At 42.0% G+C, this 19020-nt stretch overlaps 1 protein-coding gene across 1 annotated transcript in view; it reads right to left on the bottom strand.

Annotated features, from left to right (window-relative positions):
• The window catches only part of LOC141128786 (amine oxidase [flavin-containing]-like), a 182771-nt gene that overhangs the window by 72722 nt on the left and 91029 nt on the right, over nt 1-19020 (bottom strand). The window contains exons 4-7 of the mRNA XM_073616284.1: nt 8148-8252; nt 7366-7457; nt 5899-6040; nt 1879-2028 (exon numbers count right to left, since the gene is read on the bottom strand). Of these exons, the coding sequence (XP_073472385.1) occupies nt 1879-2028; nt 5899-6040; nt 7366-7457; nt 8148-8252 (489 nt within the window). The remainder of the gene's footprint in view (nt 1-1878; nt 2029-5898; nt 6041-7365; nt 7458-8147; nt 8253-19020) is intronic.

The following is a 19020-nucleotide window of genomic DNA, read 5'->3' as shown; positions in this document are numbered from 1 at the left end:
ATCCTAAACTGATGAATAAATTTGTTTTTTTTATATATTTTTTGGGATATGTATTATAGCAAAAAGTAAAAAAAATCTTTTTTTTTCCCAAAATTGTTTATAGCGCAAAAAATAAAAACCGCAGAGGTGATCAAATACCACCAAAAGAAAGATCTATTTGTAGGAAAAAAAGGACAGCAATTTTGTTTGGGTACAGCGTCACACGCCCATGCAATTGTCAGTTAAAGCGACGCGGTGCCATATCACAAAAAATGGCCTGGTCATTAAGGGGGCAAATCCTTCCGGTCCTTAAGTGGTTGAAGAAGATCAATCATTAAATTATTTTTTTTACAGTTCATTCCCCTATGTCTGTTCCATTTTTTTAAGTGTTTCTAGTTATAAGGTCCGATCTGCCCCCTCCTATCTTGCCGTGGCTGGTCCAACAACAGCTTTGAAGTAGACAGTTAATTCATAGCTTCAGCTTCTCCCAGCTGTTAGCACTTTCCTGAGAAGCAACGGCAAGAGGAATGCAAAGAGAGGGGATGTGTAAGCCTCGGTATTCCTGTTGCTGTTGCTTATCAATGCTGTAGTCGTATTGGCTGTGGTAGGAGGGGAGGGGGTGGGTTGGTAATCATAACTAAGGTTAGAAAGCAAAGCATTACATGTACTTTGTCTTATAGGGGACAGAACTGTAAAATAAAAATTATAATGATAGATTTTCTTTAATGCCCCTCTTCAGAAACACATTTACATCTTATTTCCTCCCCTGTTGCTCCATTAAACCAAATATTTTCCTGTGTATTCTCCAAATTGTTCTAGTGAGAGTTCACACAAGATTAATCATTCTCATGCCCTCATATGACAGTTCAGGCCAAACACCAAGCACCAAAACTGTCACACTGATTAAACCAAATGCTCCTCCTCCCCTATACCAGCAAAATACTGGGTATTTTTTTCAGTCTCAATGGCTGAACAGGTAGGGAAAGGTGATGCTGCTAGGGAGGGGAGCCATTAAAACAAAGCACAGGTGTCAAACTGGCAGCCCTCCAGCTGATGCTGTTACAGTTACAAGCATGACTCCCACAGGCAGAGGCATGATGGGACTTGTAGTTCCGCAACAGCTGGAAAGCCACCAGTTTTAGAGTATATACGCCCCTGCTTTAGAGTATATGTCTGACGGGATTTGGGCTTGTGTCAATGGCATCAGTTCGATGATTAAGATCAATCAAATTTCATTGACATGTGTATTTGTAGCCTTCTGACCTGCATTTGACATGCTTCAAGTGGTTTTTGCATAACCATAGGAATACAAAACGTGCTTCAAATGATGTTAAAGTAATTTTTGTTTTAAAGATAACAAACATGTTATAGTTAATTGAACTGTGCAGTGTTTTTACACAGAGCAGCACTGATCCTCCTTTTCTTGGGTCCCCCGCTTGCACTCCTGGCCCCTTCCTCCTGCTGAGTGCTCCTAGAGGAAGCAGCTTGCAATGGGGGCACCCGAGCAGGCTGTGTGCATCTGCGTGTCCATTCACACACAGAGACGCGGCTTGGCCCCGTCCCCTCTCTCTTCTTGTTGGCTCACTGGCTGTGATTGAGGAGGGAGAGTCCCCGGAGAACCGAGGCTCTCATTCCCATCGCTGGAGGAAGATTAGGCTACGGTAAGTATTGGTGGGCTGCTACACAGAGAAAGTTTTTTACCTTCACACACAGAATGCATGAAAGTAAAAAACCTTCAGCCTTTACAACCACTTTAAAGCTAGCAAAAGGCCATCGACTCAGGCCTTTAATGATATTAGCCGCCTATCTTTATGCTCTATGTTTTCCATTGTTGTGCAGTTTTTGAAAAAGGTGTAATTTTATTGTAAACATTTTAATTTCTTTATCTAACATGCTTACCTCATAAATTTCATGATTTAGTGTTTCCACTACAATATTTTCTGCAGATTGGTCAATGCGCACAACAGGCCTTTGTAATTTTACTCGACCTTGTAAATGCTCTGCCATCTTTTCACTTATCTGGCCAGCTCCACCAACAAATTTCCTCTCCTGAAAATAGCATGTATAAAACAAACATTAACGGGCCTATTCAAAAAAAGTAGTGGGTAAAGCAAAGTGAAAAGTACAGTAATCAATAACATACATTCAGATTTTAGTTTATCCAAATCATATCAATGAAATACAGATCAATAATTTTGGCCACTGTACCTCCTTTTGTGTTGCTGTATATTGGATTATAGGAAGCTTCAAGACAAATGTAGGTACAAAAATAATGCAACAATTTTATAGTGAATATATAACTACATTTGTAAGAATTTTTTTTATCTATTTGATTCAGCTTTAATTTAGCAAATTAAACTTCCCATTCAGACTAAAACTGAATATGAGGTAACCATATAAAAAAAATAGGAGAAGAAAACATTGATATCTGTAATGGCCAACACCACAGGTGATATATCTAGCAGACTCCCTTATAGTATCATTAAACCCTACCATAAACATTTATCCATCCCACCAATACCAAAATACACAAAATACAAGGGGTTACAGCACACAGAGCATCATTTATTGTTCCATTTAGGAGTAATCCAGCAACATCAGGCACCCTGCCTTTTTAATTACTGACCTGCACTATGCAGTAAAAATATAGATTTGTGTTCCTGACATAAATAGCTCCCATATATACAAAACATGAGACACTAACAAGGTGTCTCATTGCTTAAAGAACAGGGATTCCTAATCCGCAGCATAGGTGTGCGTAGCCTATTGCAATAGGGTGATACATATATACTGTGCATATTTTTATAAATAGCTGTAAACATTTAAAAGTTCAAAGTGTGGAGGGTAAGACAGTGGGCAGTATGTATAGGAGAGGAGTGTGGAGGGTATGGCAGTGGGCGCTATGTACAGGAGAGGAGTGTGGAGTGTGGAGGGTATGACAGTGGGCAGTATGTACAGGAGAGGAGTGTGGAGGTATGACAGTAAACAGTATGTACAGGAGAGGAGTGTGGAGGGTATGACAGTGGGCAGTATGTACAGGAGAAGAGTGTGGAGGTATGACAGTAAACAGTATGTACAGGAGAGGAGTGTGGAGGGTATGACAGTGGGCAGTATGTACAGGAGAAGAGTGTGGAGGTATAACAGTAAACAGTATGTACAGGAGAGGAGTGTGGAGGTATGACAGTGGGCAGTATGTACAGGAGAGGAGTGTGGAGGTTATGACAGTAAACAGTATGTACATGAGAGGACAGTGGGCAGTATGTACAAGAGAGGAGTGTGGAAGTATGACAGTAAACAGTATGTACAGGAAAGGAGTGTGGAGGTAATGACAGTAAACAGTATTTACAGGAGAGGATTGTGGAGGTATTACAGTGGGCAGTATGTACAGGAGAGGAGTGTGGAGGTATGACAGTGGGCAGTATGTACAGGAGAGGAGTGTGGAGGGTATGACAGTAGGCAGTATGTACATGAGAGGAGGGTGGAGGGTATAACAGTGGGCAGTGTGTACAGGAAAGGAGTTTGGAGCAATGACAGTGGGCAGTATATACAGGAGAGGAGTGTGGAGGGTATGAAACAAGCAGTATTTGTATGTGTTATGATATATACTATATATATATATATATATATATATATATATATATATATATATATATATATATATATATATATATATATATAAAGAAACCCCCAAGCACTCTGTGTATGTGGTGTTCAGATAATGTGAAGTTAATTTATGATCATTCCATTTAGACCTGTATTGATCCGAACTCTGTATAATCCTAAGTGTAAACTCACCACATAAAGGAAACACTCTAAGGCTATGTTCACATCTATCCGTGTGAGGAACGCATGCAAAATTGCATGCCTTCCCCTCATGCAAATAAATGTGCTGTCCTTAAGCAGATGTGCAGCAGTGCCATTATTTGTTAATGGCACCGCCATGCATCTGCAAACATGGGCACCAAACTACACGTGCCACAGCACCCTGTGTTTCTGTGTGGCGCGCTTTTAGAGAAGATTCAGGGACTTCTTTTCCATGTTGCTCATGCGTAGGGCAGCCAATTGAAATGAATTGGCTGCACTACACGTGATGCATGGGAAACATGCCTGTGCTTGTGTGTGAAAAAAGCCTAATTGAGTAGATGTAAAATAATAATCCTCAATAAAAAATAAATTATTCTCTAAATATACAGTGTTCATATAATTGCATTGCCATGTAAATAACTGTTTATTGAGGACAGTTAACTCGTATATAGAGTGTTTAGTCCACATGTGGAATTTACACGTTGATTGTACAGAGTTTGGATATTATAGGGATAAATTGAATGTTCATAAAGTTTCTTCACATTATCTGCACATACAGAGAGTGTGGGGGTTGCTTATATAGTGATATGTACCGGCTTCCAAGATATTTGTTAGCTGTGAGCAAGGCTGAAGACTCAGCTGACTCCCCCACACACACTCCCCTGCTCTTCCAATCCTTTGTAGGATTTGTAACGTGCAGGAGGTGATTAGGGTGTGCCCAGGCACACTGGGCACACCCTGCACGCATGCCTATGGTCTGCAGACATTGCAATACATGTTCAGGCTGGCCAACTGTACCAAAAAGATCCCACTCTGGCCAGTGCCTACTCTACCTTGCAGCTTGCCAAACCTTTACTTGCTAAATAGTATACTCTTAAAAGCATTGGTATCTAGCACCAATATGTGGCAAACAGGTACAATATAAGATGAGTTACAGACCAAGGGACACATCTGGCTGCCGACATAGATAACTATTTTTACCTGTTGGTGCTGTCCACACTCTTAAACTTTGTATTGTTTCTCATTGTGGATGTGCATCATTGGATCTTGTTCTGTAGCTTACCTCCAGCTGTGTTTGTTTGCCACATATTGATTGTGACACTAATGTACTCATTTTCTTTACAATGTTCAAAAAGATGTACATTTGCCATTCATATTAGTTCTTTCTCATAAAAGAGCTTACAAGCACACACAATGAGACCAGTTCAACTGGAAACCAATTAGCCTACCAATATGAATTGTTTACAGGAGGAAACCACAGTATTCAGAAGAAACCAATGAAAACGTAGAGGTTGTAGAAACGCCATAGAGCCAGTTATTTGTGCATGACTCAATTCACTCTGAAAGCAAATATTAAGCCAAAATATTTTTTACAATGTTGGTTATAGTACAGAATGGTTAAGACTCCTGTCAATTTTTTTGAACCCTGTGTCCTGTTGAGGAAAATTCCTTTTGGTTAATGTCTGGGGCCACAGGAATTGAGAAGAAATTGCTCCAGATTGCTCTGAGGACAACAGTACACATTTCTATTTTCCATCACCTTAGTGCAGTGTACAAGTAAATGGGTTAATCCTCCCTACATCATCCATATCTAAATACACAGTTGATATTAGAAAAAGAAAAAAAGAAAAACAAAGCCCCCTGCAAATAAAGAGGTATTATATCCAAGCAGATGTCAATCTCTAACTTCACACTACCAAAGAAACACATCCAACACTCTTCCAGGCGTGTGAAATGACTTGTTCCCAGCTGAGCTCTGTGGTTCCATTGGCCGGTTTATACAGCACTACAGCAGAATACAAGTAGAAGTCTCACCTGCCTCTACCTTGCTCCGACCCTGTCTGCCTCCACTGAAGATTGCCCAGATTGCTTCCTTTCCCTCTGACTCCTTGTCTATGGAACAAGAAGGCAGAGGAAATCTCTCCAATGAGGTTCTAATGCTTTCCACTCAACTAAATTAAAAAAAAAATAAAATCTTTGGCTTAAAAATCCATTAAGTAACATTGAAAGTATTTTTCTCCTGGCTAGCACCTATAGCTAGTATTATGTATCATATCAGAATTTTGTCATATCATAGCCTATTCCTAAATGATTCAGAACAGATTTTCAGTTTACCTGGCCACCATTAGAGGTTGAAAAAATTCTCGTTGTTCCTCCACACTGTTTTACATACCACAGGAACCAAAGAGCTGAGACCTCATGAGGCTCAGATGTCACATTTACATTCACAAAAAGTGTTGCAAATTTCTTAGCTGTGCTGTAATGTAATAGAAAGCAGGAAGTTACACCAAGTACATGACAACTTTATTTAAACCCATTTTTATAAACTCGTATGTGTATGTATGTGAAAAAAAAAAAATAATGAAGAGCACATTCACATAGTAAGCTTAATTTTAGAGGTAACTTTCTTTAAATTTACCAAAATGCAAATAAATGTGAAGCAAACTAACAAAAGTGCAAACTAACAACAAAAAAAAGTATTGCACTACCTCAAAACATAACAGCAGTGCTTGATTCAATCATTAATAGCTGGTGAAAGTTTCTGAAATATTTATCTAAAGTCCATTTTTTTTTTTGGATAGGGATATGCTCTGTTAGGCTTTCCATGTAGTCTGTGTCCCCAATGAGGGATTCACATACTCTATATGCCCTGGGGATCATTTAATTTTGTTGTGGGGTTTCCCTTAAAATCAATGCCAAACCCGAAGGGCCTAGTATGGATTGGTTGGAACCCCACACTGTTTTTTTCCGGACTTTCTTATTGGCGGCATTCTTTTGTTTATATTTCAGCTCTCAGCGGGGAAGCCGGCTTCCCGGCCTGCTCCTAAACAACCAGCTATTCTTCACATAGAATTTGTATCAGTCGACAATTTTTCGACCAATCCGAATTCGAGTTGTTCAGAAAATTTGGAATTTGTTAGAAAATTAATAAACAAAACGAAATTAAACAAAACAAATTCCGAAACGGATCAACAAAATTAAATTAAAAACACAACAAATCTATCCGAAATGAAACAATTTTTTCCGTTCTGCACATGTCTAAGCTTTAGCAAATGTTTTGGGGGCAATAGACTTTGGAGCAGTATTATCTTTTTTTGATTATTACATGTACTTATGTAGCGCTGACAATTTTATGCAGTGCTTTACATATACTGTATATTGTACATACACATCCATCCCTGCCCTCAAGGAGCTTACAATGAGAAAGTAATAAAAAGTTACACTTACCACTGTGTCATTCTTTACTGGGTATACTATTTTAAAAACTGGGTTTTAGCTGCTGTTCTCCTGATGTCTAAGCACTTCTGGTCCCTGAGCTCTACTCTGTTTTTTGTTTCGAAGTAGTCGGTCCTCAGAAGTCTATGCTAATGTTCCGACTACCCTGCACCCTGCAGATCAGAACTTAGAGAAGTATGTGTTCGATAGAAAACAGTTGTGAGAGCCCAATTTTGTAGCCGCATACCCAGCAAAGCATTACAGAGGTGTCACTTTTGCATTATCTTTACTTCACCCACAATGAAAAACCCTTTTTATAAATATAAGATGCTACGTGATTACAGCCTAAGTCTTGTTTGGTCTTACGTGGTCCAGCATAACTTGTCAATAAGTTCTTTCATTGTCATCTTATCCCACTCCTCAGCATGTGGTGCCATCCATGGAGCTTCATAAGGAATCTGTGAAATATAGTAAGTAAAAAAAACATGAAAAGTATTCTTAAAAAATGGAGGTGAAGCAAACAATACAGTTAGACCATGTACATGAAAATAATCAGGAGATACTGTAGAATGGGTCAGGGTTTTAGCCCACGATGGCGGTTTACAGCTTAATCCCTATCCTGGGTTGGCTGTGTCAGACTGAGATTGACTTTGTTTTTACAAATTTACATCAATGCCAGCTTTCAATATATTTGTTGAAGAATCCACCATATATCACATGGTTAGTATATTTTTTACCGGTACTGGGAAGGAGAAACACTTCCTTTTTGAAAATGCTTTCCTATAAGTGCCTTATAGACTTTCTGAGATATTAACGCTCTACTCAACCCACAAGGAAACATTTAATCTTGAGCATGCCCCATAGACAACCAACTATCTGCATCAATTTTGATTCTTTACAGTATGAGTATGTTTGAGTATGTTACGCAGTTCCCACAGAAAAATCTAATTTCTTTGATGCATATTTTACTCTGAACTGAAAAATGAACAATTCATTGTACTTTTAATTTTGCATTCTACTAAAAAAATGTATAGGCATTATTTTTTTATTATTCTTTGATTACATTAAAAACTGTAGAATTATTTATTTGTTTATACATAGGCTTTAGATAATTACATGCTAAGGCTTGCCACTTAATTACATGTTACCTCTTTTCCCATTTCATCCATGGTCCTCCATAGATTGTTGTAATCCAAGTAAACAATTGGGTTCCACATAGGAGGGAATGCACCTTTGAAGGCATGTGATTTACCCTGTGATTATAAATGAAAAAGAAAATAATTAATGTAATCATAACAGACAGCTTCCATTTAGCAAAATGCTGTACAAAAAAGATGATATGACTGAATCTGCTGCAATGTACCAGTGTCAATGTATATACAGTTAGTGTATGCGAATATATAGGTGTGTATATAGTTACATAGTTAGTCAGGTTAAAAAATGACACAAGTCCATCTAGTTCAACCATATAAATAAATAAATAAATAAATAAAAAATAATATCAAACAGTCCCATATACCCAATCCTATACCCACAGTTGATCCAGAGGAAGGGGAAAAACCCCAGCAAAGCATGATCCAATTTGCTACAGCAGGGGAAAAAAATCCTTCCTGACCCCCAAGAGGCAATCAGATTTTCCCTGGATCAACTTTACCTATAAATGTTAGTACCCAGTTATATTGTGTGCATTTAGGAAAGCAATCTACTGAGCTGTAACTATAAAAACGTGAGCAGCGCTACAGAAAGTGAATATAATGTATGAAAATGAATACAAATAAATAAGGATCAAGAGTCCATGATGGACCAAAATTAACAATATAAGTGCCAAAAAAAGTAACATAAAAAGGGTGGTAACAACATAAAAAGGTAGTAAAAATTAGTCCCAACACTGGAGATGTGGAAACAATGAAAACTCAGTGGAAAAACTCATCCAAACAAATAAAAGGTGAGGTAAATCGGTCACACCAAAAGCGACTTGTGAGAAAATCCACCACCATATGTGCTAAGTGCTTACCAGATGGCAAGCTTTGGATAGCTTGTAAGTAGCCTGACAATCAATGGTAAGCAGCGTCACACCACGGCTTCTCAATGAAGGGCCAAAAACATACAGGGTTGCTCCATCCAATGGGCGATCAGTAGGCAGAACCCAAAAAAATAATAAAACAACGGCTCTCCATAGTGTAAATTAGTAAAATTACATTTAATGAAGCTTAAAAGTTGCACTTACATGCGTATAGTAGATAAAAGCATCGACACGGACAATAGCAGCAGCCGGCCGGCTAGCAGTCACCCGTTCGGGACGAGGCAGTCAGCGATGACGTCAGTGCGTCAACCTTCCGACGTACATTTCGTCTCACGAAGACATCGTTATGGGAATGAGAATCTACTGAGCTGGCCAGAACCACCTCTGGAGGGAGTCTATTCCACATTTTCACAGCTCTTGCTGTGAAGAAACCTTTCCGGATTTGGGGATGAAATCTCTTTTCCTCTAAGGGTAAAGAGTGCCCCCTTGTCCTCTGTGTTGACTGTAAAGTGAATAACTCAACACCATGTTCACTATATGAACCCCTTATATATTTTACACGTTGATCATATCCCCCCTCAATCTTCTCTTCTCAAGAGAGAATAGATTCAGTTCTTGTAATTGTTCCTCATAGCTAAGCTCCTCCATGCCTCTTATCAGTTTGGTTGCCCTTCTCTGCACTTTCTCCAGTTCCCCGATATCCTTTTTGAGAACTGGTGCCCAAAACTGAACTGAATATTCCAGATGAGGTCTTACTAATGATTTGTACAGGGGCAAAATGATATCTCTCTCTCTCGAGTCCATACCTCTCTTAATGCAAGAAAGGACTTTGCTCGCTTTAGAAACCGCAGCTTGGCATTACATGTTATTATTGAGCTTATGATCTACCAAAACTCCCAGATCCTTCTCCACTACGGATTTCCCCAATTGTACTCCACCTACTATGTATGATTCATGCTTATTCTTAGCCCCCAAGTGCATAACTTTACATTTAACAACATTAAACCTCATCTGCCACATATTTGCCCAGTTACACAGTGCATTGAGGTTGGCTTATAAATTGGAGACATCCTGTAAGGACGTTATTCCACTGCATAGTTTGGTGTCATCTGCAAAGACTGAAATGGTACTTTTAATCCCAGACCCTATATCATTTATAAAGTTATTAAAAAGTAAGGGTCCCAACATTGAACCTTGGGGTACACCACTGATAACCATAGACCATTCAGAGTAAGAACCATTAACCACTACTCTCTGAATTCTGTCTTTTAGCCGGTTTTCTAACCATTTGCAAACTGATACTTCCAAGCCTGTAGACTTTACCTTATACATTAGCCATGTGTGGAGAACTGTGTCAAACGCTTTTGCAAAATTCAAATATACCATGTCCACAGCCACCCCTCTGTCCAAGGTTTTACTTACCTCTTCATAAAAGGAAATCAGATTTTTTTGACAACTTCTGTCTTTCGTGAACCCATGCTGTCTGTTGCTAAAAATATTTTTTTTCCAGCAAAAACTCATCTATGTGGTCTTTTATTAAACTCTCCAGTATCTTCCTGACTATAGAAGTTAAACCAACAGGTCTATAGTTACTTGGTAAAGACTTTGTTCCCTTTTTAAATAGGAGTCTTCACATACATTTTAAATGTTGTCGTTCTTGGTTAAAGAAGTATATATTATAGACGTGATATATATTTAGAGTGTATATGTCTATTATATATACATCTTTAATCAAAAACTATAGCAGTCCTTATAATTCACAATGAACTCACATTATTATAGCAAGAATCAACAGACATGTGAGGCATGGATATGTATGTTCAGAAATCCATATAATTTGCTGAAATCTGGAGCAAATCACATATAATTTACATGCGGGGCGCTGGAGACATGGATTCCAAAGTTTTTTTTTTCTTAAGCACGTGATTAGAGACCGATGCTCTAATTAGCTTAAAAAAAGGGTGGGACTGGGGCGCAGAGCACTGCACCCCAAGCCCACCCACTTGTGTGACAATAGCAAATTAATATTTGCTATTGTCATCCTGATTCTCCTACCGCCCAATCAGGAAGCAGTTCCTGAGATACGATCGGCCGGGAGTCCAATTGAATCTCAGTCAGCCACTTCCTGTTTGGGCTGGAGGAGAAGCGATGGCCCCGGAGTGAGGAGCTGCAACCCAGATCCATGTCTGCCTCCTTCCTAAGGTAAGGAGGCTTCTGATCGCCACCACATTCCCATGCATCTCCCGCTGGGGGGGAACGCTGCATTCCCGTCCGTCTCCCGCCGGGGGGGGATTGGCATTGGTTTGCCTCCCCCCCAAAATATTGAGCACCAGCTGCCACTGGGTAAAGGTCTTGATTCGCAAGACTTCAATAGCAGTTAAAGAATAGGATTATAAAGGAATTACCCTGAAAAGTAAGTATGTTTATACTTATCTGTCAATTGGCCGATTTACTAAAAATTTGTTCTGCAACAGAGCTCTTTGCACTAATCCTATTGCACATTTCCAGGTCTATAGAATAGTGTGTCCCCCACTGCCCGCTATGGGGCAGCAGGACCATCTCAAAGTGTGGAATTGGGTGGGCACTGGGAGCTCTACTACAGAGTAAAGTTTTAGCAAACCTGCATTCTTTCTAATTTTGTTAACCTTCTGATAGGGTCACACCTTAGAGTGTGCCTAAAGTGGGGACCACTCAGGTCAAACATTAAAGTATGCTTAAAGTATACTATAGGATTAATTTACTAAAGGCATAAAGGCTGTTCACTTGCAGGTGAAGTTGCACTCTACAAGAGAATTTGCCTCAGAGCTTAGTGAATGTTTCACTGTTCAAAGAATACCCAATCATGTACAAGGAATTAATGCGGGATTCCGTCATTAAAAAAAAAAAATTAAAAGTCAGCAGCTACAAACGCTGTAGCTGCTAACTTCAAATAAGTACTTACCTGTCCTGGGTGCCCGCGATGTCGGCCGCCCGAGGCCGACCTGTTCCTCGGCTCTCGGGTCCCGGCACCGCTATCCTAAGTAAGGGAAACAGGCATGGGAGCCTTGTGGCTGCACTGCCAGTTTCCTACTGCGCATGCGCGAGTTGCACGGCGCTTTGTGAATGGGACGTGATGTGTTGTGGGAACACACACAGTTCCCATAACACACCGCGCCCCATTCCCCAGAAGACAACGCGGGGAGGAGAAGACTGAAGAAGGAGGAAGAGGCAGATTAGGAAGACTGCTTAGCAATTTTTTTTTTCTTTTCCTCCATTTCTTAGGTATTTTTTGGTGCATTTTTTTTTTACAGGGTGGACCTCCACTTTAAGAAACAAACAGCATTTTTTGCTTGCACATGATTGGATAATGGAAGTCAGCAGAGCTTCACCTCATTCACCAGATCCTAAAGACGTGGCAGAGAAGATGGAGGGGTGAAACTAGGTTCCCACTTGAACTTGAGCTTCTTCAACTTGAACTTGAGCTTTTCCACGGTTTTGGACGTTTGCTGGCGTTTATGTTTTGGCTAGTTAGTGGGAGAAGGAGAGGCAACACATTATGCAAAAACCAAGGCAGGCCATAGATTATTCAATTTTTCCACGGGTTCTAGGAAAGAAAATCGCTCAATTCCTCCATCAAAACAGTCAGTGTTGATGGGGGAATCTCTCCTGCGGAGCTATAGTGTTCTCCCGGTGGGGGAGCAATGAGCCATCCTTGCCGGCAGAACACCATGAATATTGCCAGCGGCTATAGCCTCTGGCAATAATTGCATGTAAAAATCCAACATGTTGTTTGCACCCAAGTCGATTGATGGATTGACTTGGGTACAATCAGCCTGCCCATAGATCGTTCAAATCTTGTCCAGTCCCTGCTGAACTTGCAGAGAGTAGAAACCATCTATTTCTGGCTTTATGCACATTTTTAGCTATTTTTCAGGCTCTTCAAGTGAAGTCTACAGGCACCAGATAATGCCCCAGAGGTGCTTGTGTACTTTTTTGAGAGACAAGCATCAAGTGACACAATGCTCAAGTGTGAACTGGTACCATTGAATATAATGGGGATCTTAATGTCCAGCATTAAAGCGCTTTGGGAAAAACATTTCAAACCACTCAGGTGTCAACTGGATCTGAGCGTGGACCTGTCAGCACAAGAGCAGTTTGTGAGGTAAGACTGCCATAATGTGTGAATACCCTCTAAGTACTTGCACATTATAACAAGACCCCTCCCACCAGCCTATGGTTTTGCTCCACTTTAATTTTTGTCTCACTCCCATTCAGTTGTCAAAGGCCTGAGCATTTACTAGTCCACTTTACAATGGTAGAGAGCAAGAAGCAAAACGTGTCTGTAATTAACCAGTGATACTAGCTTATACACTTTGGTGGACATGACAGGTTCACATTTTATAGAAAATGTTCTGTTACATTTAGCAATGTGTAATTTTCAAAGATTATAATAGGTGTAGGCAACCTTTTGAGCACAGTGTGCCGAAAAATGTTTTCAAAGAAATTGTGCGTGCCGATTTTATAACAAAAAAATGACAACTTCACATTCTCAATCACGAAAAGGATTTTTTATAAAGTAAATGCTGTCAACTACTTGAGTAGTAGTGAGAAATTAACATCCTGCACTCTCAGGCCTCAGATCAGCCCCAGTTCATGCACCTTCACACCTCAGATCACTGTCCCCCCTGCAAATCTGATTCACCACTAGGGATGAGCCGAACACCCCCCTGTTCGGTTCGCACCAGAACATGCGAACAGGAAAAAAGTTCGTTCGAACACCGTTAAAGTCTATGGGACACGAACATGAATAATCAAAAGTGCTAATTTTAAAGGCTAATATGCAAGTTATTGTCATAAAAAGTGTTTGGGGACCTGGGTCCTGCCCCAGGGGACATGGATCAATGCAAAAAAAAGTTTTAAAAACGGCCGTTTTTTCAGGAGCAGTGATTTTAATAATGCTTAAAGTCAAACAATAAAAGTGTAATATCCCTTTAAATTTCGTACCTGGGGGGTGTCTATAGTATGCCTGTAAAGGGGCGCATGTTTCCTGTGTTTAGAACAGTCTGACAGCAAAATGACATTTTGAAGGAAAAAACTCATTTAAAACTACCCGCGGCTATTGCATTGCCGACAATACACATAGAAGTTCATTGATAAAAACGGCATGGGAATTCCCCAAAGGGGAACCCCGAACCAAAATTAAAAAAAAAAAAATGACGTGGGAGTCCCCCTAAATTCCATACCAGGCCCTTCAGGTCTGGTATGGATATTAAGGGGAACCCCGGCCAAAATTTAAAAAAAAAAATGACGTGGGGTTCCCCCTAAATTCCATACCAGACCCTTCAGGTCTGGTATGGATTTTAAGGGGAACCCCGCGCCAAAAAAAAAAAAAACCGGCGTGGGATCCCCCCAAAAATCCATACCAGACCCTTATCCGAGCACGCAACCTGGCATGCCGCAGGAAAAGAGGGGGGGACGAGAGTGCGGCCCCCCCCCCTCCTGAACCGTACCAGGCCACATGCCCTCAAAATTGGGAGGGTGCTTTGGGGTAGCCCCCCAAAACACCTTGTCCCCATGTTGATGAGGACAAGGGCCTCATCCCCACAACCCTGGCCGGTGGTTGTGGGGGTCTGCGGGCGGGGGGCTTATCGGAATCTGGAAGCCCCCTTTAACAAGGGGACCCCCAGATCCCGGCCCCCCCCCTGTGTGAAATGGTAAGGGGGTACTGTACCCCTACCATTTCACTAAAAAACTGTCAAAAATGTTAAAAATGACAAGAGACAGTTTTTGACAATTCCTTTATTTAAATACTTCTTCTTTCTTCTATCTTCCTTCATCTTCTGGTTCTTCTGGTTCTTCTGGCTCTTCTGGTTCTTCCTCCGGCGTTCTCGTCCAGCATCTCCTCTGCGGCGTCTTCTATCTTCTTCTCCTCGGGCCGCTCCGCACCCATGGCATGGGGGGAGGCTCCCGCTCTTCTTTTCTTCTTCATCTTCTTCTCTTCTTCTTTTCTTCTCTTCTTCATTTTCTTCTCCGGGCCGCTCCGCATCCATGCTGGCATGAAGGGAGGCTCCCGCTGTGTGACGGCGCTCCTCGTCTGACAGTTCTTAAATAACGGGGGGCGGGGCCACCCGGTGACCCCGCCCCCCTCTGGCGCACGGGACTTCCCTGTGGCATTCCCCGTGACGTCACAGGGAAGTCCCGTCAATTCACCGTGCATCAGAGGGGGCGGGGTCACCGGGTGGCCCCGCCCCCCGTTATTTAAGAACTGTCAGACGAGGAGCGCCGTCACACAGCGGGAGCCTCCCGCCATGCTAGCATGGGTGCGGAGCGGCCCGGAGAAGAAAATGAAGAAGAGAAGAAAAGAAGAAGAGAAGAAGATGAAGAAGAAGAGAAGAGCGGGAGCCTCCCCCCATGCCATGGGTGCGGAGCAGCCCGAGGAGAAGAAGATAGAAGATGCCGCGGAGGAGATGCTGGACGAGAACGCCGGAGGAAGAACCAGAAGAGCCAGAAGAACCAGAAGAACCAGAATATGAAGGAAGATAGAAGAAAGAAGAAGTATTTAAATAAAGGAATTGTCAAAAACTGTCTCTTGTCATTTTTAACATTTTTGACAGTTTTTTTAGTGAAATAGTAGGGGTACTTTTGTACCCCCTTACCATTTCACACAGGGGGGGGGCGGGATCTGGGGGTCTGGTATGGAAGGGTCTGGTATGGAATTTAGGGGGAACCCCACGTCATTTTTTTTTTTTAATTTTGGCCCGGGTTCCCCTTAATATCCATACCAGACCTGAAGGGCCTGGTATGGAATTTAGGGGGACTCCCACGTCATTTTTTTTTTTTAATTTTGGTTCGGGGTTCCCCTTTGGGGAATTCCCATGCCGTTTTTATCAATGAACTTCTATGTGTATTGTCGGCAATGCAATAGCCGCGGGTAGTTTTAAATGAGTTTTTTCCTTCAAAATGTCATTTTGCTGTCAGACTGTTCTAAACACAGGAAACATGTGCCCCTTTACAGGCATACTATAGACACCCCCCAGGTACGAAATTTAAAGGGATATTACACTTTTATTGTTTGACTTTAAGCATTATTAAAATCACTGCTCCTGAAAAAACGGCCGTTTTTAAAACTTTTTTTTGCATTGATCCATGTCCCCTGGGGCAGGACCTGGGTCCCTAAACACTTTTTATGACAATAACTTGCATATTAGCCTTTAAAATTAGCACTTTTGATTTCTCCCATAGACTTTTAAAGGGTGTTCCGCGGCATTCGAATTTGCCGCGAACACCCCAAATTGTTCGCTGTTCGGCGAACTTGCGAACAGCCAATGTTCGAGTCGAACATGAGTTCGACTCGAACTCGAAGCTCATCCCTATTCACCACTATACCCCCTGCTCATCTGCCCCACCACTGTACCCCCTGCTCAGGTGTTCCACCGAAGTACCTCCGTTCTCCTGTGCACCCCTCTGCAAATCTGCCCCACCTCTGTACCCCAATGCTCCTCTGACCCATCACTGTAACCCCCTGCTCATCTGTCCCACCACTGTAACCCCCTGCTCATCTGCCCCATCACTGTACCCCCCTGCTTTTCTGTCCCACCACTGAACCCCCTTCTCATCCCTCCCAGCACTGTACCTCCTGCACATCTGCCCCACCACTGTACCCCTTTGCTCTTCTGTCTTATCAATGTACCCCTTTTCCCATCTGCCCCACCATTGTACATCCCTGCACATCTGCTCCACCGCCGTATCCCCTTGCTCTTCTGTCTCACTACTGAATCACCTTCTCATCTGTCCTAACACTTAATCCATCTGCTCATCTGCCCCACCACTGTAACCCGCTTTCTCATCTGCCCCACCAATGTACCTCCTGCACATCTGTCTCACCTCTGTACCCCCCTGCTCTCCTGCCCCACCACTGTAACCCTCTGCTCATCTGTCCCATCAATACACCTCCTTTCACATCTGCCCCACTGCTCTACCCCCCTGCTTTTCTATCCAACCACTGAACCCCCTTCTCATCTGTCCCAACACTGAACCCCCCTGCTCATCTGTCCCACCACTGTAACCCCCCTGCTCTTTTGTCTAGCTGAACCCCCTTCTCATCTCTTCCACCACTGTACCTCCCTGCACATCTGCCCCACTGCTGTACCTCCTGCTCTTCTGTCCCACCTCTGAACCCCTCCTGCTCATTTTCCCCACCACTGTACCCTCCTGCTCATCTGCTCCACCGCTGTACCCTCTTCTTATCTATGATATGCGTGATATGCAGAGTGGTGAAAGGAAGCAGAGATGAGACACATCTACCTGTCCTGGCACACTTATCCTGCTGATCCACCTCTCGCATCCAGCCCACTTGCTTGTATGTGATGTCACATACAAGCATCTGAAATGGATGCGCAATGATGAGCTCAGGTCAGGGGTATTTTCTGAATGCAGTGGGCCTGTGTGCAGGATCATAAGTTAGGCCCCCGGAGCTGAGAAAAGTGCACTGGTCTGAATTGCAGCAAAAGTTGGGTGTAATTTTCATTGCGCTGAATACTCGCTGTGGCTTAAAGGGACACAGAGTGCATGGGTTCAGTAGAAAGTGGCGCAAAGGTTCAGGAATAATTTCAACAAAGTTCCCAGAAGCTCAACAGTAATTCCACAAACTGTCACCTGATTGTGGTTTTCTAAATCACAGTGAAATTCCTTCTTTCTGAGATTAGTAGTGGCAACCAATTGAGTCATCTTCCTCCAGATGGTGGACGGGGCTAGTAGGACTGTGATTGGCTTTAGCAGTGCTAGGTCGTTAGTACCTCCTGGTGAGACCTCTCTGCTGGGAGCGTGCTGTGCGGTGTACTCTGTTGATTCGGCTATCCTCGCCCCGTTGACTCGTTGTCACTGACATTCAAGTCCACTTGTTCTGGTAAGAGTATATATCTTTATCCTGGGTGGAGGACACACTATCCCTGAAGATCTACATGCCTGCTGAGGCCTCTGTACCCCACTTCTGAACAACCATTTTCTGTGGTGGACTGATATTCATTATTCATTTCTGATCACTTTTATATACAATATTTTGTTATATTGTTTAATGTTTATGTTTTAGCGCTATATTTTATACTGATCCTTTGCATTTGAATTTTTGTCATATTCTTATGTAGCTGCTGTTTATTCTTTTATTACTTTTTCTTTATTTATTGAGTTAGCACAGTAATACCCCCCAATCACAATTTAGTAGTGGCCAATGACAGTCCTTCTCCTGGAAACAGAGACCCCCCCCCCCCAGCAGAACTGCACTCTATCTCTTCCCCAATCGTAGTTACAGCAAAGTTAGAGAACCAAACAATGTTTCCCATCTTTTACAATGCACAGTGCCTCCCCCTCAGTGCAGGAGCGGCATGGGGAATTCTGAAATTGGAATGCATTAGTGTCTCACTGACACTTCCCTGCGCTGCTCTGCTGATGGGGATGGAGTCAAGTGCCGGCAAAAGAGGCTTTGCGTGCCTGGGGGTTGCCTACCCCTGAGCTATAACATTTGAATTTTCTGCAAGGGAAAAGATGCCTGTTTACTTTCAGGCAGCTACTGATTTATCTCTCAGCTATTGTCAGGTCTATTGACAAAAGCTTTGTGTACATATTATCCTTACGCTGTCTGTTCTCAGTTGCTATTGATTTCTTAGCGTAAATTTGCTCTTCATTTTGATTTGCCAACGGTGTAAAATAAAATGGTTCATATCTACACTGTAGCAAAATAAATTGTCAAAATAGATTACCACTAGATGGAGCTAAGAGCCCTCCTACTCATTTTGCTTGCTTCTAGGGATAAATACAGTATGGCCTATTGCTCTTTTCAATTTAGGACTTTTTCCCCCTAGAGCACTTGTCAGCTCTTTTTCACTTTGATCTGCTATACTTTTCTTAATACCCTTATCTGCTGAGACTTTGATTCATTTTACTCCTTTTTATTTTCCTTTTAACAGTAAGATTACCATTTTACAGTACTGGAAGTGTATGTCAGATGCTGAACATTCTCCAAT

This window comes from Aquarana catesbeiana, linkage group LG02 (genome assembly GCF_042186555.1).
Source record: "Aquarana catesbeiana isolate 2022-GZ linkage group LG02, ASM4218655v1, whole genome shotgun sequence".
Lineage (NCBI taxonomy): Eukaryota > Metazoa > Chordata > Amphibia > Anura > Ranidae > Aquarana > Aquarana catesbeiana.
The sequence above is the reverse complement of the archived record's forward strand: the minus strand, read 5'-3'. Positions and strand labels throughout refer to the sequence as shown.